Source organism: Pristiophorus japonicus, chromosome 21 (assembly GCF_044704955.1).
Source record: "Pristiophorus japonicus isolate sPriJap1 chromosome 21, sPriJap1.hap1, whole genome shotgun sequence".
Lineage (NCBI taxonomy): Eukaryota > Metazoa > Chordata > Chondrichthyes > Pristiophoridae > Pristiophorus > Pristiophorus japonicus.
The window spans coordinates 6,158,257-6,184,612 of NC_091997.1; the positions used below are offsets into that span (position 1 = coordinate 6,158,257).

At 44.0% G+C, this 26,356-nt stretch overlaps 1 protein-coding gene across 1 annotated transcript in view; it reads right to left on the minus strand.

Moving 5' to 3' along the window:
• The window catches only part of LOC139233595 (voltage-gated delayed rectifier potassium channel KCNH4-like), a 225,905-nt gene that overhangs the window by 55,936 nt on the left and 143,613 nt on the right, over positions 1–26,356 (minus strand). Inside the window, exons 6-10 of the mRNA XM_070863997.1 lie at positions 22,245–22,402; positions 13,851–14,058; positions 8,629–8,823; positions 7,722–7,921; positions 2,380–2,629 (exon numbers count right to left, since the gene is read on the minus strand). Coding sequence (XP_070720098.1) covers positions 2,380–2,629; positions 7,722–7,921; positions 8,629–8,823; positions 13,851–14,058; positions 22,245–22,402 — 1,011 coding nt within the window. The remainder of the gene's footprint in view (positions 1–2,379; positions 2,630–7,721; positions 7,922–8,628; positions 8,824–13,850; positions 14,059–22,244; positions 22,403–26,356) is intronic.

Below are 26,356 nucleotides of genomic sequence, written 5' to 3' on the forward strand. Positions count from 1 at the left end.
AGCTGCGAGGGAAGCGGAGGCCATTCGGCCACGGGATAGGGGCGGCAGCAGTGGCTGACGACAGCCAAAGACACAGCTACTAAAAGCACTCCTTCAGACACAAAAAAAATCACCAAAATTCAATCCCAAGCCTTTCCAGGGGTCCACGCGACAAATCAACACTTTTCTTTAAGTCCCTTTAAAAATGGCCGAGTGCCAATGTTTCTGGGCTGCTGCGCGTGCGCGCGCGCTCCAACGCGAACGCGCAGGGCTGTTGGCACGACGTTGCCTCATTTAACTTAGCCCCGCCCCCCTCCACTTGAAGAATTGGCGAGACTCTGTGGCTCCGCCCCCTGCTGCTGTGTGCGCGCCGAGCTCCCAGGAACCAGCAAGGAGCCAGAGAATCTGGAGGTATTTTTCTGTCGCACTTTTAGGCGCGAAAAATGGGCGTCGAGGTCGGGGCTGCGTCGTTGTAGGCGCGGCCCGAAACTTGACCCCATAGATACTAAAATCCAACATAGAATTAAAACATATAAAATAGGCTCCCAGTTAGCTCAGTGAGTTTATCCAGTGAGTAGCTAAGCCATGTAGAACAGGAAGGCCAGCCAACCCATAAACTAGCAACCAGCTGCCTACCACAACCAATGGGTAGCCACTGGAAGCTAACCAGCCCCCACTACTAGGCAACCAACCAGTAACTAGCCAGCCTCAGAGGTTTATCAGCCACCCATAGCACAACTGGGGACAGTATGGTTTGGTTCCCCAGGTTATTACAGTGGCAGAAGAGAGACCAGGAAATCTAACAGGAGTGGGGGACAATTCATGAGTGGGATAGGTAGCAGCGCTGGGAGAGGATCTGTCAGTGGGAGAGGATCCGTCAGTGGGAGAGGTAACAGCACTGGGAGAGGAAACGACAGTGGGAGTGGTAGTGACAGAACCCCAAGAACAGGAGAGTAATTGTCAGTGGGAAAACCGAAGGAGGGGGAGAGGCAACGGCAGAATCTGCAACTATGATCAGGATGGAGCGAGGAAGCCAGCTGATGAGGAGCAGGAGAAGGGAGAAGCAGTAAGAGAGGCAGCAGCAAGAGAACATTACACTAAAAATCAGCTGTACCCCACACTCCCCCGCTCCCTATTTGCGATCCCTCCCAGTGCTGCACATTCTCCCGCTGTATCTCCTGGTGCTGATTCTGCCACTTTAGCGGCATTGGAGTAATTCCATTGGGTTGGTGCTTGAGGCATATGAAGATATTCGTAGCAAGCAAATAGTAAGCTTATGCTTGCCTCTAAAACTTTACGGTGTGTAGATGCGTGTCCCTTCAATTGCATCCCTGCCAACGCCCGCCCCATAGGATTACATTACATAGGATATACAACACAGAAACAGACCATTCGGCCCAACCAGTCCACGCTGGCAAGTTATCACTCTTCTTCCTTCATTCACTGTGACTCTTTCCCCCATTTCCTCCAGTTCCCCCATTTTGGCTGGTCTGACCTGCTGCTGCTTTGCTTAGAAATCCAATTTTGTAGGGCATCTTTAAACATGAACATCTCAGGATTGTTTTTAAAAGAAAATTAGGTGAAAAAGTGAATATTAAAAGGTATGGGCAGTGAGCACAAGAGTGGGATTAGACAAGGCAGCCCATGTGAAGCAGAATATTGGCACAGACTTGTTGGACCGAATGGTCTGTTCCTGTGCTGTAACATCTTATGATTCAATTTGTGGGTGGAAATTCCTGATCTTTCAAGATTAGAGCCATTAAAGTTTACAATTGATTGCAGGAATATATGTTACTTTCATCCAATATCACTTCTGGTTACCATCATGGTCTCTCACAGTTCCATCCCCAGTATGCGAAGAATCAGGTTGAAACAGGAGTCAAAGTAGGACCATCAAAATCAAGCTGTGATGGCTCATCCTCATTGTAATGGGTGAAGTTTAAATCCCTGCTGATTTTTACTTAGAAGCATGGGCATCAGGTGTAAAACACCGAATGTCTGCGCAAAACAAGATGAGTTGACACGTATGCCAGATTGATTTAAGTAACGTTTTTCTGAGATTACTTAAAGCTGACATACTGAGAAATGCAAAACTGATCTGTGCACTGAACAACACCTAAGCTGTAACTGGGCCAATCAATGAATGGAACCTGCCTTTGTTCTATAAAAGTGTACATGGGCGGCAGTCCTTCAGCTGCTCTGGAATTCCCTCTCTAAGCCTCTCCACCTCTCTACCTCTCTTTCCTCCTTTAAGACGCTTCTTAAAATCTAGCTCTTTGACCAAGCTTTTGGCCATCTTATGACCACATCCAACTGAAGAAGATGCCAAGGTGCATAAAATGTAACCTGAAAAAGAGAGCCACCTACAACAAACTAAACTCAAATGCTGTTTGCTCTTACCAAGAATTGCCAGTACCATGTTGTCTTTCAAAACTTCCATTGAGCCTGAACACACAAAGTAGTTTGCCTGTAGGGCATCGCCCTGTCTGATGAGGTACTCTCCTGGGGAACAGAAAGAGGTTTTGATATGGAGGGACAGTGATCTCAGGCATCCACGGCTGGCTGATATAAAGAGGGGTAACTGCAGAATCTCCTTGTTGAGGTGCATGGCAATGTCGGCACGTAGCTCATCTGGGAAATCTCGTAAAAGCTGCAGAACATAAAGTGAAGATTTGAACTAGAATCCCAGGATGTGCTTCACTACAGAACTCAATGCACATTCTCCGTAGTGAAAACATACGGCATAATTTGAAGTTAAGAGGGGCCCAAAATTCATCAACATACCACACATTACCGTCCATTTACCACCCGCTTACTGCCAAGAATACAAGTTTCATTAAAAAAAAACAGGGGCTAGAATTTCCCCAAAGTCCGCCAGCGCCAGATAGCCGCCCAAAAAACCACTAAGACTGGGAAGATTATCGCCGGCAAAAACTTCCCCAAAGAGGTCTTTTTGGGAAGTGCTCCAATTTAACCATTTCTATCAAAGATATCTGGGGCATTGGAACCGGTTCTGGGGGAGGTGGGACCAGTACAAACCGGACGGTCTGCACCTGGGCAGGACCGGAATCAATGTCCTTGGGGGAGTGTTTGCTAGTGCTGTTGGGGAGGAGTTAAACTAATATGGCAGGGGGATGGGAACCAATGCAGGGAGACAGAGGGAAACAAAAAGGAGGCAAAAGCAAAAGACAGAAAGGAGATGAGGAAAAGTGGAGGGCAGAGAAACCCAAGGCAAAGAACAAAAAGGGCCATTGTACAGCAAAATTCTAAAAGGACAAAGGGTGTTAAAAAAACAAGCCTGAAGGCTTTGTGTCTTAATGCAAGGAGTATCCGCAATAAGGTGGATGAATTAACTGTGCAAATAGATGTTAACAAATATGATGTGATTGGGATTACGGAGACGTGGCTCCAGGATGATCAGGGCTGGGAACTCAACATCCAGGGGTATTCAACATTCAGGAAAGATAGAATAAAAGGAAAAGGAGGTGGGGTAGCATTGCTGGTTAAGGAGGAAATTAAGGCAATAGTTCGGAAGGACATTAGCTTGGATGATGTGGAATCTATATGGGTAGAGCTGCAGAACACCAAAGAGCAAAAAACGTTAGTGGGAGTTGTGTACAGACCTCCAAACAGTAGTAGTGATGTTGGGGAGGGCATCAAACATGAAATTAGGGGTGCGTGCAATAAAGGTGCAGCAGTTATAATGGGTGACTTTAATATGCACATAGATTGGGCTAACCAAACTGGAAGCAATACGGTGGAGGAGGATTTCCTGGAGTGCATAAGGGATGGTTTTTTAGACCAATATGTCGAGGAACCAACTAGGGGGGAGACCATCTTAGACTGGGTGTTGTGTAATGAGAGAAGATTAATTAGCAATCTTGTTGTGCGAGGCCCCTTGGGGAAGAGTGACCATAATATGGTGGAATTCTGCATTAGGATGGAGAATGAAACAGTTAATTCAGAGACCATGGTCCAGAACTTAAAAAAGGGTAACTTTGAAGGTATGAGGCGTGAATTGGCTAGGATAGATTGGCGAATGATACTGAAGGGGTTGACTGTGGATGGGCAATGGCAGACATTTAGAGACCGCATGGATGAACTACAACAATTGTACATTCCTGTCTGGCGTAAAAATAAAAAAGGGAAGATGGCTCAACCATGGCTATCAAGGGAAATCAGGGATAGTATTAAAGCCAAGGAAGTGGCATACAAATTGGCCAGAAATAGCAGCGAACCCGGGGACTGGGAGAAATTTAGAACTCAGCAGAGGAGGACAAAGGATTTGATTAGGGCAGGGAAAATGGAGTACGAGAAGAAGCTTGCAGGGAACATTAAGACGGATTGCAAAAGTTTCTATAGATATGTAAAGAGAAAAAGGTTAGTAAAGACAAACGTAGGTCCCCTGCAGTCAGAATCCGGGGAAGTCATAACGGGGAACAAAGAAATGGCGGACCAATTGAACAAGTACTTTGGTTCGGTATTCACTAAGGAGGACACAAACAACCTTCCGGATATAAAAGGGGTCGGAGGGTCTAGTAAGGAGGAGGAACTGAGGGAAATCCTTATTAGTCTGGAAATTGTGTTGGGGAAATTGATGGGATTGAAGGCCGATAAATCCCCAGGGCCTGATGGACTGCATCCCAGAGTACTTAAGGAGGTGGCTTTGGAAATAGTGGATGCATTGACAGTCATTTTCCAACATTCCATTGACTCTGGATCAGTTCCTATGGAGTGAAGGGTAGCCAATGTAACCCCACTTTTTAAAAAAAGAGGGAGAGATAACAGGGAATTATAGACCGGTCAGCCTGACATCGGTAGTGGGTAAAATGATGGAATCAATTATTAAGGATGTCATAGCAGTGCATTTGGAAAGAGGTGACATGATAGGTCCAAGTCAGCATGGATTTGTGAAAGGGAAATCATGCTTGACAAATCTTCTGGAATTTTTTGAGGATGTTTCCAGTAGAGTGGACAAGGGAGAACCAGTTGATGTGGTATATTTGGACTTTCAGAAGGCTTTTGACAAGGTCCCACACAAGAGATTAATGTGCAAAGTTAAAGCACATGGGATTGGGGGTAGTGTGCTGACATGCATTGAGAACTGGTTGGCAGACAGGAAGCAAAGAGTAGGAGTAAATGGGTACTTTTCAGAATGGCAGGCAGTGACTAGTGGGGTACCGCAAGGTTCTGTGCTGGGGCCCCAGCTGTTTACACTGTACATTAATGATTTAGATGAGGGGATTAAATGTAGTATCTCCAAATTTGCGGATGACACTAAGTTGGGTGGCAGTGTGAGCTGCGAGGAGGATGCTATGAGGCTGCAGAGCGACTTGGATAGGTTAGGTGAGTGGGCAAATGCATGGCAGATGAAGTATAATGTGGATAAATGTGAGGTTATCCACTTTGGTGGTAAAAACAGAGAGACAGACTATTATCTGAATGGTGACAGATTAGGAAAAGGGGAGGTGCAAAGAGACCTGGGTGTCATGGTACATCAGTCATTGAAGGTTGGCATGTAGGTACAGCAGGCGGTTAAGAAAGCAAATGGCATGTTGGCCTTCATAGCGAGGGGATTTGAGTACAGGGGCAGGGAGGTGTTGCTACAGTTGTACAGGGCCTTGGTGAGGCCACACCTGGAGTATTGTGTACAGTTTTGGTCTCCTAACCTGAGGAAGGACATTCTTGCTATTGAGGGAGTGCAGCGAAGGTTCACCAGACTGATTCCCGGGATGGTGGGACTGACCTAGCAAGAAAGACTGGATCAACTGGGCTTGTATTCACTGGAGTTCAGAAGAATGAGAGGGGATCTCATAGAAACGTTTAAAATTCTGACGGGGTTAGACAGGTTAGATGCAGGAAGAATGTTCCCAATGTTGGGGAAGTCCAGAACCAGGGGACACAGTGTAAGGATAAGGGGTAAGCCATTTAGGACCGAGATGAGGAGGAATTTCTTCACCCAGAGAGTGGTGAACCTGTGGAATTCTCTACCACAGAAAGTTGTTGAGGCCAATTCACTAAATATATTCAAAAAGGAGTTCGATGAAGTCCTTACTACTAGGGGGATCAAGGGGTATGGTGAGAAAGCAGGAATGGGGTACTGAAGTTGCATGTTCAGCCATGAACTCATTGAATGGCGGTGCAGGCTAGAAAGGCCGAATGGCCTACTCCTGCACCTATTTTCTATGTTTCTATGTTTCTATGTACCTTTCACAGACCTCAAACATTTGATGCCAGTGGAGAATAGATACTAATTGCCTTTATTATTTAGCAGGCTAACAAGTATAATACAGGTTTATGCTTATAGTTCACACAATCTCAGCCTCACAACTCTGGAGAAGTGTCAGTGGAGTCCACATGATGCTGTATGGGCACCTCATAGAGGCTGGTTCAGAACCTCATTAGTGGAGGGGGAGGAGCAGATTGACTGCCTGCCCTGTGAGCTAGAGTTGGTGCATGACCTTGAGGCATTACAGAATGAGTATATCTTATCCGCATTATCAAAAACATTTTTATGGATTTTAAAAAGCTAAATGGATTAGACAGTTTTCAATTAGATTTTAGTCATACCAAGAGAAAGAGATATGACTTCCTTTAAAATAATCTTCATTAAGATTGAATTATACTTGACGCAACTCTGTATTATAGTGGTAAAACAATCAACACAGAGGGAAGTGATACGACGTATTACATCAACTCCCTCTCACTTCAGAGATCTAAATTTAAACCCAGTCTAGACAAAGGTCTTTTCCTTCTGCCAAGAACCACAAATCAATGTGTTTTAGGAAGCAAATCCATTTCTCAGTGCAAATGAATTAACAATTAACCTTTCATTACTCAGAAAATCCTTCAATAACTTCTTTTCTCTCTCAGTCGCCACAATTATAGTGTGAGAAAATGAGAGGTCCCAGTACAATAGGCAGCACTAGTTTATATTCAAGTAGTAATGTGGTAGGTAGTGCCACTCTGAGTTCAAGTAATAGTGCAGTGGCTAGGTCTAGTCTGAATTCAAGAACCAGCCATTGATCACCAGATCTGGCTGCACCACAATAAGTGCTACCAGGCCTCACTACTCCAGGACCATCCTGAAGAGCAAAGAAATCCCCAACCTCTTTTATTCATGACCACCCATCTCCTTAAACCCCTCTCCCCTGCTCATTCAACTCTCAAATCCGAACAACTCATGGGTGCCATTGTTGCTAAGATTGAGGCTCTCGGTACAGCTACTTCTACAGAATCACCACCTTCCCTTTGCCCTCTAAGTCAAACATCCCTCCACCCAGGCTCTTCCCTGCCCCTGCCCTAGCCCTGAACCCTCATCTCTCTCATCGCCCCCATAACATTTGAGCCTATCTCATCTATGACACCCATCTTGTGGTCCCTTGACTACATTCCAACAAACATGCTGACAGCTCAACTTCTGTTCCAGGCCCCCCAGTTGGCAGATGTTGCAAGTACTTCCCTCTCCTCAGGTACTGTCACCCTCCCTATATATAGTGTGAATGGAAATAATACATTGGAATGCTGTACTAAGATAGGAATTTAGCTTTACTGGGAATGGTAGACTGGAATTCACTACTTGAATCATATGGTCTGTTACCAAGACTGGTGAACAGGACATTTAGGTTCATCAGCACGTTGAATTTTTTTCCCCATTCATGTGGCAAATAGACTTTTGAATAAATCAAAGGTTCATAGATCAACCTAGATGAAAATAAGAACAGGAGTCCATGATACTCTACCTCGTTGGCATCGATCCCATTATTCACTGACCATGTTGTCTGGAAATATTCAAGCATTCGCTGTTTGAGCTGCCGGGGAAGGTGGTGAACTCGAATAAAATCTTTCATGTCCTTCATTCGAGTGTGGTAGAGCGAGCGCCTTGAGTACATGCGCTGGATAATGGCGGTAACATTCCCAAAAACAACGGCATGCATCAGAGCTGGAAAGAGAAATGGAATAGACAGTACTGAGAAAGGAAGGGAAGTTAATATCTGGCTTTCATATTAGTGCTTTAAACAAAATCAGTTCATGGTTATTTGACTGTTCTTTTCCCCAACATTTTCATGAGATGTTAAATTCAACTGCAAGTTATATATCTAATTGGTGTGATCTTCTGCCATTATGGTCACTAAGTTGGCCTGTGCTTTGCTAACATTTCAGTCAGAAAGTGTAGACTTTTTTGTGCAGTTGATGGTTTTAGCCTGCCTTGAATAATATATAAATTATTCCTGGTCTCACCATGTCGACAGGGCATTTACAACAACAACTTGAAATTATATAGCCCCTTTAACGTAGTAAAATGTCCCAAGACACTTCACAGGAGCGTAATCAGACATAAATTGACACTCTCCTGGACTGTTTCTGATCACTTGAATGGGTCAGAGAGGAATTTTCCAGAGTCCCTTCCCCCCCCACTTTATTGTCCCTGGGTTTTCCTCTGTTTGTCTTTGCCTGTCCCAGATTATATGGCTGCGGGAGTGGGCGGTGGTCAGGGTGTGGGGGGAGCGGCAATATAGGAAGTACCTAGTCATAATGCTTCAGCTATCATGAATGTAGGACTGGCTTGATGGACCGGTTAATCTTTTCCTGCCCGTTATTTCTGTATGTTCATATGGGAGTAGAACGTGGCTGGACTGAATTACTTACCCCCTATAAGCATCGTGCAAATCGAAAATATCTTCTCTGCATCTGTGTTTGCAGAAACATTTCCAAAGCCCACGCTGGTTAGACTGCTCAGGGTGAAGTAGAGAGCAGCAATATAGGCACTTCTGATGGTTGGGCCACCCACCGAGTTGTTCGTGTACGGAGTCTCTAACCGTTTCCCCAGCTCATTCAACCACCCTAGGGAAAGTACAATCAGAAGTTCAAAGTGTTTAAATGTACAAAACTCTGCATGGGCAGGATATGTTCACAGACCCACATTTCGACGAACAGAAAATTAGACGCGCATGTATACAGTGGACCGTCGGGTTTAAAAATATACAAAATCAATGATAGATTCGTACAAAATGTTAATTTTAAATTATGTTTTGTTATCCATGTGATACCACAACATTGGCAGTTACTTTATGAAAGGAACCACCTTAAGTTAGTAAGGTAATCGATGAAAGCTCAGAATGGGAAAGCTTTATATCAGTGCTGGAAGTATTACAAATAAAACAGAGAAACGAGAATCATAAATCCAGCTAGAGGGGCTTGATGCAGCAACAGTTACAGAGACCTGGCTGTAGCTGGGAAAGAATGGGAGTGAAATATACCAGAATATAGCAGGTGGAATTACTGTGGGTACAGTCAAGGAAGAAGAAAGGATACAAAATGCTAGTGGGGCTGGACAGCTTAGATAGAGAGAAACTGTTCTCATTGGCAGAAGGGTTGAGAACCAGAGGATACAGATTTAAGGTGATTGTCAAAATAATCAAAGGCGACATAAGAAAAAACAGCGAGTGGTTAGGATCTGGAATGCACTGCCTGAAAGGGAGATGGAGGCAGACTCAATCACTGCTTTCAAAAGGGAGTTGGATAAGTACCTGGAAGAATAATATTTGCAGGGCTACGGGGAAAGAGCGGAGGGGGTGGTGTGGGGGGTTGTGGGGGGGGGGGGGCGGTGGGGTGGGGCAGGTTGGACGGGGCAGGTGGGATTTGCTAAGGTGTTCTTGCAGAGAGCCAGCACGAGCTCAACAGGCAAATGGCCTTCTTCCGTGCTGTAACCATTCTGTGATTCACTTTGCAGATTCACTACCTATAATAACTTAAAAGTGGATTGTATGTATATACAGAACAGGAAGGGTTCTAAGAACAAAAATATCTACTTGAGACATACAAATAGTTATATTAGTAAAGAATCTTGTTGCAGTTGGAAGAAGCCTGCCCCCACCCCACCCCCCCATGTCAAAGAAAAAACTATATCACGACTGCAGTCCTAGGATTTTATATTTCCTGCTTTGATTGCCTATTTACACGATGAGATGTCAAAAGTTATTGGAATGAATTTCTAAAGATTTAGTGCAGTTTATTGTTGTGAAAGAACTTATATTCTAACTCAAATATTGTACTGTTAGTTTTCTGCTGTGTTTGCCTGCATTTGTGTAATTTTGTTAATTGTAAATAAATACATCTATTATTTTTAGCCTGAATCCAATGGCCTAACAGGGATGAGTTACAAGTAGCAGGGATTTTATACAAGTTGGAGTTTGTGGATAGAGAATTGGGTGCGGGGGGTTGGGGGGGGGGGGCGGTGGGGGTGGCAGCAAGGATGGCACTGGAGAAATGAAGTTTGAAGGTGGTGAATGTAGGTATAAGGGGCTGGATTTTCGGGTCATTTGTGACCGGGTTTTTGCCGCATTTTGACCCTCCGTGGCGAAAAATGGGGCGGTCAGCTGTTTTTCGGCAGGTCGCGATCCTCGGGTCGGGTTTTGCGCGGCGTTTAGAAACACCGCTGGGAAGAACTGTGCCGGGTGTGCAACGGCTCGCATTGTGACACCGCTGCAAGTTTCGGGTCTCACCCGACCCGTACGCCCCGAAACGCGCCCCGCGATGACTGCCAGGGAAAACACAGCGGCCCAGCCCTGCCAGCGGCGATAATTTGGATAAACTTTTCCAGTTTTTATTTTTTTATATCGATTCGTGAGGTAAAGGATGTTGGCAATGTTTCTTGAATGTTTTTCTCTATTTTTTTTCCCTTCCCAAGGCCTCTCTTGGAGCGCTCCCAGCCTCGCACTAAAGTTGGCGAGGATCCTGTATTTTTGCGCTGCGGAAATAGTTCAACACGTCCCTTTGCACTGCGCAGAGCCCAAATGACGAAAGTTAAGCAATTAATCGCTAACATTAATTGGGTGGTAATCTTCCCTCCGCCACTCCGTTTTCACCCCGAAAATGGAGAGGCCAAAAATCCAACCCCAGGGTTTTAGCTGTAGTGGGTAGAAGGAAGAAACAGAGGAAAGTTTTTCAGTGTAACATCTGGATTGCAATGTTTGTGACCTGGATGCAATCGGTAATATATTCAATTTGCTGTGAATGTCGCACATTCCATATTTGCGCAGCTCCATTCTGTGCCACACAATCACTGTGTCTGGAAATAAAAAGCTGGCTTCAGTAAAGAGTGGATTTGTTGTAAAAAACAACTTCTTCACTCGTGTCCTTTAGAGAAGAAAACCTGCCATCCCTACCCAGTCTGGCATTTATGTGACTCTGGTCCCACATCAAAGCGGTAACACTTAACTGTCCTCTGAAGAGGGCTAGAAGCCACTCAGTTCAGGACAGCTAGGGATAGGTAATAAATGCCGGCCTTGCCAGCGACTCCCACATCCCGAGACTGAATTGAAAACACCCCACCAAAGTTGCGCATTTCTACCGCTAGTTGGAGCTTCGGAATTCCATACCATGAGCTACAGCATCATTAAAGCAACATTGAACGGAATTTGCTTCATATCGGCACAGGGAATCTACTAGTATTATTGATATTTTAAAATCTATAATAAATCTTGCTGATCTGATGTGGTGTTGCTCATGGGTAGCTTGGGGTCAGTACTTAGATGCTAAGCTGGCCACTGGGCAGGTGCTTTGGTGGAGAAGTCATCTTAATTGGTCCCAAGGTCAAAACTTGCTTGCTGCTTGGCGAGGGAAGTTTGTAGATTGTGAGATGCTTGTAAATCTCCAAAACCCAAGTCAGAAAAAAAGAACAGCCTGCCTTTCTTTCCCTTTTTAATACATCTGACATTTTAAGAACATAAGAAATAGGAGCAGAAGTCGGCCAGAAGGCCCCTCGAGCCTGCTCCGCCATTCAATAAGATCTTCCACCTCAACTCCACTTTCCCATCCTCTCCCCATATCCCTTGATTCCCTCAGCGTCCAAAAATCTACCGATCTTGGTCTTGAATATATTCACAGCCCTCTGGGGTAGAAAATTCCAAAGATTTACAACCCGCTGAGTGAAGAAATTTCTTCTCATCTCAGTCCTAAATGATTGATCCCTTATCCTGAGTCTATGACCTCCAGACTCTCCAGCCAGGGGAAACAGGCTTTGGGGTGTGAAGTCTGGTGGCAGGGATCTGGATGATGATAGATGTTCTCAAAACTTTAAAATAAATAGACAGATATATCTTTAGATTTACAACAGCGGCCCAAGTAATAAACCTTTGGAATAACTGGATGAGTTTTCATTTATCTCAAAAAATTGGTCATTTAAAAAAAAAGGCAGCATTGGCTGCGATGAGTTATTTCTGGTTAGTGAACTTGTCATGCAATAACAGTTACACTGTTAGAAACTGAATGTTCTCCAGACATAGCTTGTACTTGTGACCCATGCACATTTATCTGCTGTTAGAAGTAGACATATTACAATAATACACACAAGAATAAAATATGGTCCTTAGAAAATCGAACAATGAAAATTATTCGGTGTAACATGCTTCAGTAACTCTGGATGCAGTGTGCCAACATTTACTGTAGCGTTGACACAGCTGAGCAAATATATTTCATGTTTTCCATTCAACTTAATGAAATTTTAATGGTGTTAAATGGAATGCTAATTCTTGGCACAATATGGTAGAATGGCATAATTGTACACTCATTGTTAGAAGGAACATCTTAGCCTAATTTATTGCTTCTGTGCAAGCCGGTCCCAATCAATTTTAATTTCTCTGATTTGAAATTTGATTGCTGGAGGAGATAGACCATAGCTAACAATCTTGGCAGTTCCAGGCGATGACTCTGAATAGGTTTAACACTATACTTGGATTGTTGCCACTTTATTGCTTTTTCAGATTTAGGACACTAACCCTTGGCAAATCAACAAAACCTCACCAAATTGAATAGGGAATTGAAAAACTAGTCAGCACGGAGTGAGCTTGTGTTGACTCTACAGGGCTTTGGTAATGAATAATAAATTGACATCTATGCCTAGATTCTCCAACTGGTATTATTTTAACATGTTTAAAATAAAATATGTTGTTACCAATGTTGAAGTAACATCAACAGGAAAATTTGGGCTTTGGCATCAATGGTGATCTGATGCCCCACGAGCAAATTTCTGTATCACAATTTGTGTTTTAAATAAAGAAAGCCAGTTCTATTCCTGTTGGTTTCTTCTTATATCTCACTGACCTCTGGCTCTTGCTAAAAGCCTCTAATTGACCTCAGGAAGGCACAGCAACTGGGCCTTGGGTCTTAAAGGGTATACTTAAAACTGAAATGAGGAGGAATTTCTTCTCTCTGAGGGCCGTGAATCTGTGGAATTCTCCACCCCAGAGAACTGTGGAGGCTGGGTAACTGAATATATTTAAGGTGGCGATAGATGTTTGAATGACAAAGGCGTCAGGGTTATGGGGAATGTGGAGTTGATGGTAAGATCAGATCAACCATGATCTTATTGAATGGTGGAGCAGGCTTGAGGGGCCAAATGGCCTACTCCTGCTCCTACTTCTTATGTTCTTATGTTCTTATACAGCAGGTTATGTTCTTATACAGCAGGTTATGTATAACTGCCTCTTAGCAAGGTAATAATTCATTGTACATAACATGTTCAGCCATGAACTCATTGAATGTTGGTGCAGGCTCGAAGGGCCGAATGGCCTACTCCTGCGCCTATTTTCTATGTTTCTATATTTCTATGTTTCTATTCCTGTATTTATAAAACAATGTGCCTTCAGGCTTACAGTTAACAAAGGCCATAGTAATCTACTAGCATGTTACTGAAGCTTCCTGAACCAATATTCAAGAAGTTATATCCAAATATTCATTCATGGTGCTTCTGTACATTGAAACATGGATTATGGCATCTTCAATATAGGCCCAACTGACAACCAATAAATATTTGAACCAGTTAGGTTCCAAGATGGATCCGTGTGACTCGAACCTTTGCCTAGTCTTACCGATGTCCCACGTGTGTGGATCATTCACTTCCATCTCCCTCCTGCCAATCACGTACCAAATGCAGGCCATCCAGTGAGCAAGCAGGGCAAACATCGACATGAGAAGTGTGAGGACCATAGCGCTGTACTGGGAGTACCGGTCGAGCTTTTGTAACAAGCGCAGCAGACGCAAAAGGCGCACAGTCTTCAACAAGTGAACTAGTGAGGTCTGGAAAACAAATGAGAACAACTGCAGTTACTTTGTTTGTCTGGTGTCACTGAATTTTTTGGGAGAACAACATTTAAAGTGATGTCTACTCCATTACAGGACACTTACTTTGAGTAATTAAATGATCCAATTACTAAGTAATCTAGACAGACACCAGAACCAGAACAATCAAGATGGGGGCAGCAGTGGGGTGGGGGGGGGGGGAGAGTTCCTCTGTGCAAATGTTTCACAAAATCACAAAATGGGTTTGGTGAAGAAATCCCTTCGGGGCATCTTTCCAGAATATTAATCTTATTATCTTCCCATCACAACCACACGACGCAAGTAAGCCCAGTATCGAGGCCACAGCCACCCTTCAGTTTATAACCATGAACCTGAGTCATCTCGTCCTGCTACCCTGATGTATCTGAAATGCTTGTTTTTACTTTAATGTAAACCTGTTCTCTATAAGCAGGCTTACAATGTTGTGAAACATGGCAGGTGGAGGATATCTTCATATCCAAATGCCATTGCTGCTCATTGACTACAGAGGTCATCGCTTGAAGTTATTTATTTTTTTAATCCCTTTCCATGACCTATTTTGTAGTCTGAGTAAATCAGGAGAATAGGAGAATAAGATGTAAATTTAAATTAGTGAAAAGTAAATTGAAAACAGATATGATGAAGAGTTTATTTAAGACAAGGCAATGGAGGCAAAAAAACATTACAGACATTCAAAATATAGTGGGATGCTATTTGAAACATTAGGCGACTGGTAGGAATGACATTTTCTGGCAATAGACTTCTCATGTCGTTATACTTTCCTTCCTTTTTTTAAACTCTCTCCAGCCAAAAGCTCCTCTGATCCGAGATGTCGCATAAGCAACTTGATTTCAAGCTCCTGATTGCATTACTGTTTTTTTTAAACTGCAAGGACATGAGTGAGAATGGACCCATGTGATTCAGTTTCCATTTTTACCCCTTTCTTCCTCGGAGAAAGTACCATGGCAATATTAGCACCATGTCCGTGATAGAGAAGCCATCTTATGGGGGATTGTAGGTTCAATCCAGGATAAAGCACATTGCAACAACCCTATTCCATGCTACCATTGTGTGGCTAAGAATAATTCTAATTGTAACTCTTGTTTTTAAGGCAAACACACATATATATAGGGGGAGTTTTTCACCTGGTCAACTCCATGCCCAATTTCCACCACACTAGGCTTTAAAGATAAATTCTCCCTTCTCTCCTAAAGGTGAAAACTCTTGCTGAGGTACGGTATCCTGAGACAGACAACCCTCCAGTAACTCAACCATGTCCATCGTATGTTGGTCAGCTATTAACTGTGGAAGTTATCAAATCAAGCCTGCTCTTGCCAATGTCCACTTTCTAGCAGGGGTCAATCAACAGTGATCAGGAGCATGAACATTGGCTTCCCAGGGGTTATTAACAAGTTCCAAAGACTGCCCGAGCTGACACCAGCTAATACTGGGAATTGAACCTAGTTCTTCTGGTCTGTATGGCCCAGTACTGCACCTTGTGGTACCTTTAACCACAAAGTCATCATGGAATCAGCCAATCAATTCAATTTTATGGAGAATTCTAGATTTAAAACAGTCCATCTTACAATGTTCACTCTGTGTCTATTTGAGCAGTATGACTTTTTCACAGTCCAGAAATCCACCAAGTTTAACCAATGAACAAGCAGACAGATCCCATCACCACTGAACTGCAGGATGTTTTGACTTTAGGCTTTCTCCCAGAATTCGGATCAGGTATTAATATCATAATCTATAAAATATCTTTGTAAAAATAAATAACGGTACAATTTGTTTCCTGTTACAAATACAACTGAAAGCCAAATCATATTGCAGAGTGAAAAAAATGTATAATGTAAGTATTGCCAGCACTACCATAACTCAACATAACGAGGAAAGATATTTCTGCAAAATGCATTTGTGAAAATTTATGGTTCAAACAAATGATTTATCTGTACTTATAAAATGATACTACTGTGTGCAACCAGGGAGAAATATTTTCGGGTGGAGTTGCTCCTATTTTCTTGGAGCAACTAGTTTAGTTTGGAGTATCTTAGAAATCGCAATTCTCGGCATTTAGTTCGCTCCAGTTCTAGTGAGTTAGTTTAGTTTCGTTTTAGTTCAGTTTTTTTTTAACCAGCCACTTACGTCTGTTTTGCAAGTTTAGGCACCGAAAAGTTACTCCAAACTAACTTAGAACGGAGTAAGTGTCGACTTTTGTACGCTCAGAAAAACCTTGCATACATTTTAGAATTAGGCACAGGTAGCCAGAGATGGGGTGGGGGTGGGGTGGAGGGGGGGGGAAGGGAAGTTAGGGGATTTTCCAAAGCATTAAACACTTCACTTTTAAAAATAAAGAACCATCATCAATAATAAATGATAAATAAATCAATAAATCAACAAATAAAAAATAAAATATAAAAAAATAAAAATCATTGAATAAATAAAAAATAAAAAGTTCCTATCTCACCTACCCATTCGGGAGCACCGGGAGCCCATTCGGCCAGGGCTAGGGGCTGTGTGCTGCAGGCTGGAAATCGCTACTCTGGCCGCGATGAGGGAGCCCATTCCGCCAGTGACTTTCTCCTCCACTGTGAAACCCCTCCAATATTTCTTGCCTTGGGGAGATATCCAGTCAGCCTTACTTGCAGCGGGGAGCCCATTCGGTTAGGGCTCGGGTCGGCATGATTCCGGCCCCTCCCACACAGCCAACAGAACACAGAATCTGGGGGCCAGGTGGGTAAGTGAGATAGGAACTTTTTATTTTTTATTTATTGAATGATTTTTTTTTAATATTTTATTTTTTATTTGTTGATTTATTGATTTATTTATCATTTATTATTGATGATGATTCTTTACTTTTAGAAGTGAAGTGTTGAATGCTTTGGAAAATCCCCTAACTTCCCTTCCCCCCCCCCCCACCCCATCTCTGGCTACCTGTGCCTAATTCTAAAATGTACGCAAGGTTTTTCTGAGCGTACAAAAGTCGACACTTACTCCGTTCTAAGTTAGTTTGGAGTAACTTTTCGGTGCCTAAACTTGCAAAACAGACGTAAGTGGCTGGTAAAAAAAAAACTGAACTAAAACGAAACTAAACTAACTCACTAGAACTGGAGCAAACTAAATGCCGAGAATTGCGATTTCTAAGATACTCCAAACTAAACTAGTTGCTCCAAAAAAATAGGAACAACTCCACCCGAGTTGCCGGCACTCTTTTTGGCCCAGGGCTGTAGCTCCGCCTCCCCCCCCCCCCCCCCCGCTGTTGTGCTGCGTCACGCTGACTGCTGAACAGGCCTGCTGCACTTGGAGAATCGCAAGGTAAGTTTTTGACGCGCTTTTCATTCCATAAAATAGGCGGGTCTCTCGGAGGTGCGCCGTTCGAGCGGATATCAGAAACTTGGGCCCATAATCGGGGCATTAAAAAAAGTGTTTTTTTCTCACTGTCTTTGAACACTGTTTACTAGTTACAAAAATATTGAAGCTGGGGAAAAAGGCAGTTTGACTGAGAGCCTCGAATCATCCAATCAGGTAATAAAGAGTCTGTTTATTTCCCAATTGCCGTGGGAATGCGGTGCGCCATGAGGTTGGATGTGTTGGGTGATCAATGGTAGGCAGGGCGGCTGGAGGCCGAAGGTCATGTAATGAAACCTCCAGAAATACATCCAACCAGAGTTGGCAATTTTAAGTCCTCATGGCATGGTAGGCAGGAGGTCAGCTCTTTGTATCTCCGTAAGAGTTGACCAAAACTGAAAGTAACATCATGAGGCTGATGTCCGCCTTGTGTGACTTCTTGACCTACATTAAAAATATCTTCGCAACAGGCCCCTCCCATAATGGCTTGAGGATTAAAAAATTACAAGAAACAAGTAGTCTCCTTATTTCACACTTGGACTTTGGAACAAGCTGCATTTAGCAGGGAAGCAGGTACAGAGAATCAAGTGCAAGCCAAGTGCCAGAGGTGTAGAAGAAAGCAATTAAAAAGCAACATTAACGCCCCAGGAAACTTCACAGAGGCTCAAGGTAAAATAGACAAAGAGCTAAAGAAGGAACAAGTAGGAAGGACGACCAAGAGCTTAGCCAAGGAAGTGGGTTTTTAAAGGAGGGTCTTAAAGGAGAAGAAGTGGATAGATGGAGAGGTTTAGAGAGTGAACTCAAGATCATGGAGCCTAAAGATCATGGCTGAAAGCACCATTAATGGGCCGTAGGGAGGGGGATGCAAAATGGATTGGAGTCAGGGGAATGGAGAGTTTGAAGCCATTATAGAGCTCATGGAGGTTACAGAAATAGAGATACATGAAGCCATGGAGGGCTTTAAATGAAAGGATCAGAATTTTAAATCTGTAGAAGTTGAGGACTGGAAACCAAAGGTCATCGAAGTCAGGGGTGATGAACCAGCAGGACCTGTTGTGGGATATGACATTGACAGCAGAGTTTTGAATGAGCTGAGTTTTATGGAGGTTGGAGGATAGTAGGCCAAACAGGAGAGCATTGGAGTAATCAAGTTTGGTAGTGACAAAAGCAAGAATAAGAGTTTCAGCGACAGATAAGCTGAGGTAGGAGTGGAGGCAGGGAAGAGATGGAAATGGATGATCTTTGTGATGGAGAGGATAGGGGTCAGAAGCTCAGTTCACTGTGGATGCCAAAGTTGCAATCAGTTTGGTTCATCCTGAGACGTGTTGAGGGTATGGAATTTTGGCCAGCGGTCAAAGTCTTTGACTTCGGTCATCTAAAATTTTGAGCTGGAGACGTTGACGGCTCATCCTATGCTGGATGCTGGAAAAACAGTCTGATAGCACAGAGGTAGTGGGGAGTGTTGAAGGGTCAGCTGTGTGTCGTCAGTGCACTTGTAGAAACTGGTTCTGTGGCTGCAGATGATGTCACCAATGGGCGGCATCGAGACGAGCACCAGGTGGGTATAAGGATGGATTGTGTGACCAACCATGTGCAAGACTGCGGAAAGGTCAAGGAGAATGAGGAGGGGTAGTGGACCATGATCACAGTTCGTGACTTGGATTAGTATCACTCAGTACCGTGGGAGGGCTAGAAACCTCACTGGAGGGAATCAAAGATAAAGTTGCAATTCAAGCAGGGAAGAATGCAGACCAGAGAGGACTACGAACTTATGTTCCTGACATCTATCATTGCTATGGTGGCAGATAGAGATTTCAAAATGAAATGGCCCCAATGCAAATGATCAATTATATAGACTAAAGTGAGATTGAGACACAATCTTTAAAAAAAAATTCAAGAGCACCACCCCCTCCCCTTCTCGCCCACACCTGCTCCCCCCACCCTTGCCCTGCCTCCGCCCCCACCTTTGCCATGGAAGCTTTGGTGTGCTGTGTAGTGGCAGAGGCCTAAGGCCTACCGTAACCGTTTTATGTCCCGCCTCGACAGGCTCCCCAATGAAGATGGGAATTCTCTGAGAACCTACCTAAAAAATGGGAATTACCCTGACCCAGGGAACTCGCCGAATGTCGGGAGATCTCCTGAAGATGCTTCAGGTTTCCACCCAACAAGAAAATCCTGGCCTCTGTCACCTTTGTGGATATTCTACCCGGGCAGACTAACAAAGCAGTTTCTAGCATTAATTAACTTGATACTATATCCTTATGGTCTAATGTTAAAAAAAAAAATTCCAAGTCTTTATTTATTCATATTGATTGTTAATGTTACGTATGCAACACCTTGTAACCAGCATTCTACTGCCACCAGAGGGCACATCTGTTGGAGTCCCAAGGAATCCCAGCATCCCTTGGGAGCACTGCATATAAGCATTGCACTCTGGAGTCAGAATAAAGAGACTAAGGTCACACTCACTCAAGCCTACAGTTGTTTTATTTGAGACATAACAGTTACGACACACAAGTTTGCCAAATTGGTACTGGTCTGCAAGAATGTGAAAAAACGACACAGGCTTCTGTTTAATTTGTGACTAGATGGTTATGGAATCATTACACTCAAAATTTGTTAATTATACACTTCTCTGCCGAACAGATCTTGGATTCATAACAGTCAGTTCCATCGTCTAATTACTGAAGTAATCCAATTGGGTATAAATTGTCAGAGGTTCACAAGAACGAAACAAAACCAGATTTGATTAAAAAAAAGAATCATCATCATCATAGGCAGTCCCTCGATGCGCGGATGACTTAAGAAAAGAATAACCTTCCCTTAAGAGAGTGGAATTGGAGAAACCTGAAACGTTATAGAGCATTTCTTAATTCAGAGGAAAATCAATAAACAGAACATTCCTTATTGGGAACAACGAGCTCTGGGAGCTTGATTAGAAGTGCTGCAGTCACACATGGAAACTCTTTTAGAGTTTATCTGTAAAACATAAAACATTAAACCGTGCCACCCGCCCTGGATGACACAGCAGACATTTACAAGGCCCCTTTTTTTTCTTTCTTTTTTTTTGGGGCGCTAAAATCAAATTTTTTCCGGTGCCCCCTATAAAAGGGAAGGGGACACTAAAAGCACCGGCAATTAAAACAAATTAAACTTTAAAACGTAAAATCAAATTAAAATTTGGTTGCCGGGCGTGATGATGCACTCCAGTCCCTCCGGTGCCCACCTCTCGCGGAAGGCCGCGAGCGTACCGGTGGACACTGCGTGCTCCATCTCCAAGGACACCCTGGACCGGATGTAAGAGCAGTCACACATGGATCATGATGTCCTTGCATTCAGGTGGCACTCGCTATTATTAATATAAAAGAAAGAAAGACTTGCATTTCTATAGCGCCTTTCACGACCACCGGACGTCCCAAAGCGCTTTACAGCCAATGAAGTATTTTTTGAAGTGTAGTCACTGTTGTCATGTAGGAAACACATATGCTTGTGGTAAGATGGTACAACACTAAACATATCTTGATATGAAATCTGAAGTCGTGCCTGCTGTAACCGTTGACTGTTGTTTCACAAATGGATCATCATTTTGAATTATATATGAGTGGACAGTGAAATTACCGATATTATGCAGCAACAATGTCTGCTCCTGGGGACTATGCAGAAAGCTTTTCTGCTGTTAGTGCCTTCGCTCTCATTTTCACCCCCCAGGCCCCCTCCCACCGCCCCCTGCTACCCCCCACCTTCTCCACCAGGAGGGTAACAATCTGAAAGGAGTGGTGTGTAAAAGATAGATAACAGATAAGAAAGGCCATTCTACACATTGATTTTATCCATTCAGAAAGCACTCAGTCCGCTCATTACAGAAACAAATTGAGGGGGATGCTAAGAGGCTGCAGGGTGACTTGGCCAGGTTAGGTGAGTGGGCAAATGCATGGCAGATGCAGTATAATGTGGATAAATGTGAGGTTATACACTTTGGGGGCAAAAACGTGAAGACAGAATATTATCTGAATGGTGGCAGATTAGGTGTCATGGTTCATCAGTCATTGAAAGTTGGCATGCAGGTACAGCAGACGGTGAAGAAGGCAAATGGTATGTTGGCCTTCATAGCTAGGGGATTTGAGTATAGGAGCAGGGAGGTCTTACTGCAGTTGTACAGGGCCTTGATGAGGCCTTACCTGGAATATTGTGTTCAGTTTTGGTCTCCTAATCTGAGGAAGGACGTTCTTGCTATTGAGGGAGTGCAGCGAAGGTTCACCAGACTGATTGCAGGGATGGCTGGACTGACATATGAGGAGAGACTGGATCAACTGGGCCTTTATACATTGGAGTTTAGAAGGATGAGAGGGGATCTCATAGAAACATACAAGATTCTGACGGGACGGGACAGGTTAGATGCAGGAAGAATGTTCCCGCTGTTGGGGTAGTCCAGAACCAGGGGACACAGTCTTAGGATAAGGGGCAGGCCATTTAGGACTGAGATGAGGAGAAACTTCTTCACTCAGAGAGTTGTTAACCTGTGGAATTCCCTGCCGCAGAGAGTTGTTGATGCCAGTTCATTGGATATATTCAAGGGGGAGTTAGATATGGCCCTTACTGCTAAGGGGATCAAGGGATATGGAGAGAAAGCAGGAAAGGGATGCTGAGGGAATGATCAGCCATGATCTTATTGAATGGTGGTGCAGGCTCGAAGGGCCGAATGGCCTACTCCTGCACCTATTTTCTATGTTTCTATGTTTCTAAATGCACCCACGCAGCTATCCAACAGAATGACACCCGCCTGTTAATATGGAAAATGCTGTTAAATGTACACTTACCACAGTGATGTTAAAGGCATAGAGAAGGTCAAATGGCAACGCAGCTATTAGATCCACAATAAACCATGTGGTTCCGTAATGGATGCAGATGGATCGAGCATCATATACCACTTGACCTGACTGACTGACATAAGTGGTACGAAAGTTCAGGATAATGTCTGTTGGAATAAAGAAAAAACAGAGAAATAAGCATTATAGAAACATAGAAACACAGAAATTTACAGCGCAGAAGGAGGCCATTTCGGCCCATCGTGTTCGCGCCGGCCGACAAAGAGCCACACGGCCCTCAGTCAGCAGCCCTGAAGGTTACGAATAAAATATTGGCGGACAGGTAAAGAGCATCTGGCCCAACCAGTCCGCCCAACACAACTGCGATACCCCATGTATTGCAACATTTTACACTCCACCCCACCTGGAGCCAAGCAATCAACTGGGAGAGACAAAAAAACAGACAAAAACCCAGGCCAATAGGGGAAAAAAATCTGGGAAAATTCCTCTCTGACCCATCCAGGCGATCGAAACTAGTCCAGGAGATCACTCTGGCCGTATTAGATTTCCTAAAGTACTTAACATCGTATCTGCGTCAGCCAACAAGAGGTTATCCAGTCTAATCCCAATTACCAGCTCTAGGTCCACAAGTGCCCATCCAAACATCTTTTAAATGTGGTGAGGATTTCTGCCTCTACCACCTTTCCAGGTAGTGAGTTCCAGACCCCTGCGTGAAGAAACTTCCCCTCATATCCCCTCAGAACCTTCCACCAACCACCTTAAACCTATGCCCCCACATAATTGACTCCTCCACCAAGGGAAATAGGCCCTTGCTAGCCACTATATCCAGGCCCCTCAAAATTTTATACAGCTTAATGAGATCTCTCCTCAGCCTCCTCTGTTCCAAGGAGAACAAACCCAGCCTATCCAATCTGTCCTCATAGCTGATTCTCCATTCCAGGCAGCATCCTCGTAAATCTCCTCTGTACCCTCTCCCGTGCAATCACGTCCTTCCCATAATACAGCGACCAGAACTGCACGCAGTATTCCAGCTGTGGCCTAACCAGAGTATTATACAATTTAAGCATAACCTCCCTGCTCTTATATTCTATGCCTCGGCCAATAAAGGCAAGCATTCTGTATGCCTTCTTAACCACCTTATCCACCTGGCCTGCTACTTTCAGAGTACTCCAAGGTCCCTTTGTTCATCTACACTTCTAAGTGGCCTACCGTTTAATGTGTATACCCTTTTCTTATTAGCCCTCCCCAATTGCATTACCTCACACTTCTCTGAATTAAATTCCATTTGCCACTGCTCTGCCCACCTGACCAGTAGATTGATATCCTCCTGCAGTCCATGACTTTCCTCTTCATTATCAACCACACAGCCAATTTTAGTGTTATCTGCAAACTTCTTAATCATATCCCTTATATTTAAATCGAGATCATTGATGTATACCACAAAAAGCAAAGGACCCAGTACTGAGCCCTGCGGAACCCCACTGGAAACATCCTTCTAGTCACAAAAACATCCATCAACCATTACCCTTTGCTTCCTACCTCTGAGCCAATTTTGGATCAACTTGCTACTTTGCCCTTGATCCCATGGGCTTTTACCTTTGTGACCAGTCTGCCATGTGGGACCTTATCAAAAGCTTTGCTAAAGTCCATATATACTACATCGTACGCACTACCCTCATCGACCCTCCTGATTACCACCTCGAAAAATTAAATCAGGTTCGTCAAACATGATCTTCCTTTAACAAATCTGTGTTAACTGTCCCTGATTAATCCTTGCCTTTCTAAATGTAGGTTTATCCTATCCTTCAGAAGTTTTTCCAATAATTTTTGCACCACTGAGGTTAAGCTGACAGGCCTGTAATTACTCGGCCTATCCCTTTCTCCCACTGATACCCCTTCCACCTACCCAGCTTCATTCCCCAAAACTAAATCCAGAACCGCCCCCTCATGTGTTGGGCTTGTTACATACTAACTAAAAAAGTTCTCTTGAATGCTTTTTAGGAATTTTGCACCCTCTGTACCCTTCACACTATATTTGTCCCAATCAATATTAAGATAGTTGAAATCCCCGACTATTACTACCCTATGGTTTTTGGACTTCACAGAAATGTGCCTACATATTTGCTCTTCTATCTCCCTCCCACTGTTTGGGGGTCTATGATACACGCCCAGCAGTGTGATTGCCCCTTTTTTATAAGAACATAAGAACATAAGAATTAGGAACAGGAGTAGGCCATCTAGCCCCTCGAGCCTGCTCCGCCATTCAAAAGGATCATGGCTGATCTGGCCGTGGACTCAGCTCCACTTACCCGCCCGCTCCCCATAACCCTTAGTTTCCTTATTGGTTAAAAATCTATCTATCTGTGATTTGAATACATTCAATGAGCTAGCCTCAACTGCTTCCTTGGGCAGAGAATTCCACAGATTCACAACCCTCTGGGAGAAGAAATTCCTTCTCAACTCGGTTTTAAATTGGCTCCCCCGTATTTTGAGGCTGTGCCCCCTAGTTCTAGTCTCCCCGACCAGTGGAAACATCCTCTCTGCCTCTATCTTGTCTATCCCTTTCATTATTTTAAATGTTTCTATAAGATCACACCTCATCCTTCTGAACTCCAACGAGTAAAGACCCAGTCTACTCAATCTGTCATCATAAGGTAACCCCCTCATCTCCGGTATCAGCCTCGTGAATCGTCTCTGTACCCCCTCCAAAGCTAGTATATCCTTCCTTAAGCAAGGTGACCAAAACTGCACGCAGTACTCCAGGTGCGGCCTCACCAGTACTCTATACAGTTGCAGCAAGACCTCCCTGCTTTTGTACTCCATCCCTCTCGCAATGAAGGCCAACATTCCATTCGCCTTCCTGATTACCTGCTGCACCTGCCAACTAACTTTTTGGGATTCATGCACAAGGACCCCCAGGTCCCTCTGTACCGCAGCATGTTGTAATTTCTCCCCATTCAAATAATATTCCCTTTTACTGGTTTTTTTTCCAAGGTGGATGACCTCACACTTTCCGACATTGTATTCCATCTGCCAAACCTTAGCCCATTCGCTTAACCTGTCTAAATCTCTTTGCAGCCTCTCTGTGTCCTCTACACAACCCGCTTTCCCACTAACCTTTGTGTCGTCTGTAAATTTTGTTACACTACACTCTGTCCCCTCTTCCAGGTCATCTATGTATATTGTAAACAGTTGTGGTCCCAGTACCGATCCCTGTGGCACACCACTAACCACCGATTTCCAACCCGAAAAGGATCCATTTATCCCGACTCTCTGCTTTCTGTTAGCCAGCCAATTCTCGATCCATGCTAATACATTTCCTCTAGCTTTATTTTTCAGTTCGACCAATATGGCCTCATTTGATGATCCCTCTAACATATTATCCCTCCTCACAGCTGTAATAATTTATTTAATTAATATCGCTATCCCCCACCCCCACTGTCCTGTCTAAAAATCCTGTAACCAAGAATATTGAGGTGCCAAACTTGCCCCTCTTTCAGCCATGTCTCTATAATGGCTATAAAGTCATACCTGTGTCTACCTGTGCTCTCAGCTCATCTGCCTTATTTGCTATACTCCTTGCATTGAAGTACAGGAAACTCTCGGTTATCCGAATCGCTCGGGATTCGGCAACTCTGGCTAAACGAATTTTCCGATAGGGCGAGTTTACACTTTAAAGTTAATATTTGTATATATATTTAACAACTCATTGGAAATCAAAATTCCCACGGGTATGTTAGTGATCGCCTACTTAATAGTCGCTGCATCTGAAATAACTAACTGCAAGAAGAGTTCTGAGTGGTTTCAATGTGAGAACGTGCGAGGCAAACGGTTTATGCGCGACAATGGTTTCTGCAGAAGGAAAGGGATCAAGTTGCCAGCATGCATGTACTTCCCCCCCCCCAGACTGTAATCGCGGAGGGGCGAAGGCTGCACTGGGAGTGGCTGCAGGTGGCCTCGAGGAGGAGATTGTCCAGCTCCGGAGCACACTCTCCGGGCTGCGTTCTGTGCCTGGAACCCAGTGCCGGCACTGCCCCCGTTCCCAACGCCAGCGGCGGCCGCGAGAGACAGCGGCTGCAGCGCGCGCGCGCACACCAGCAAAG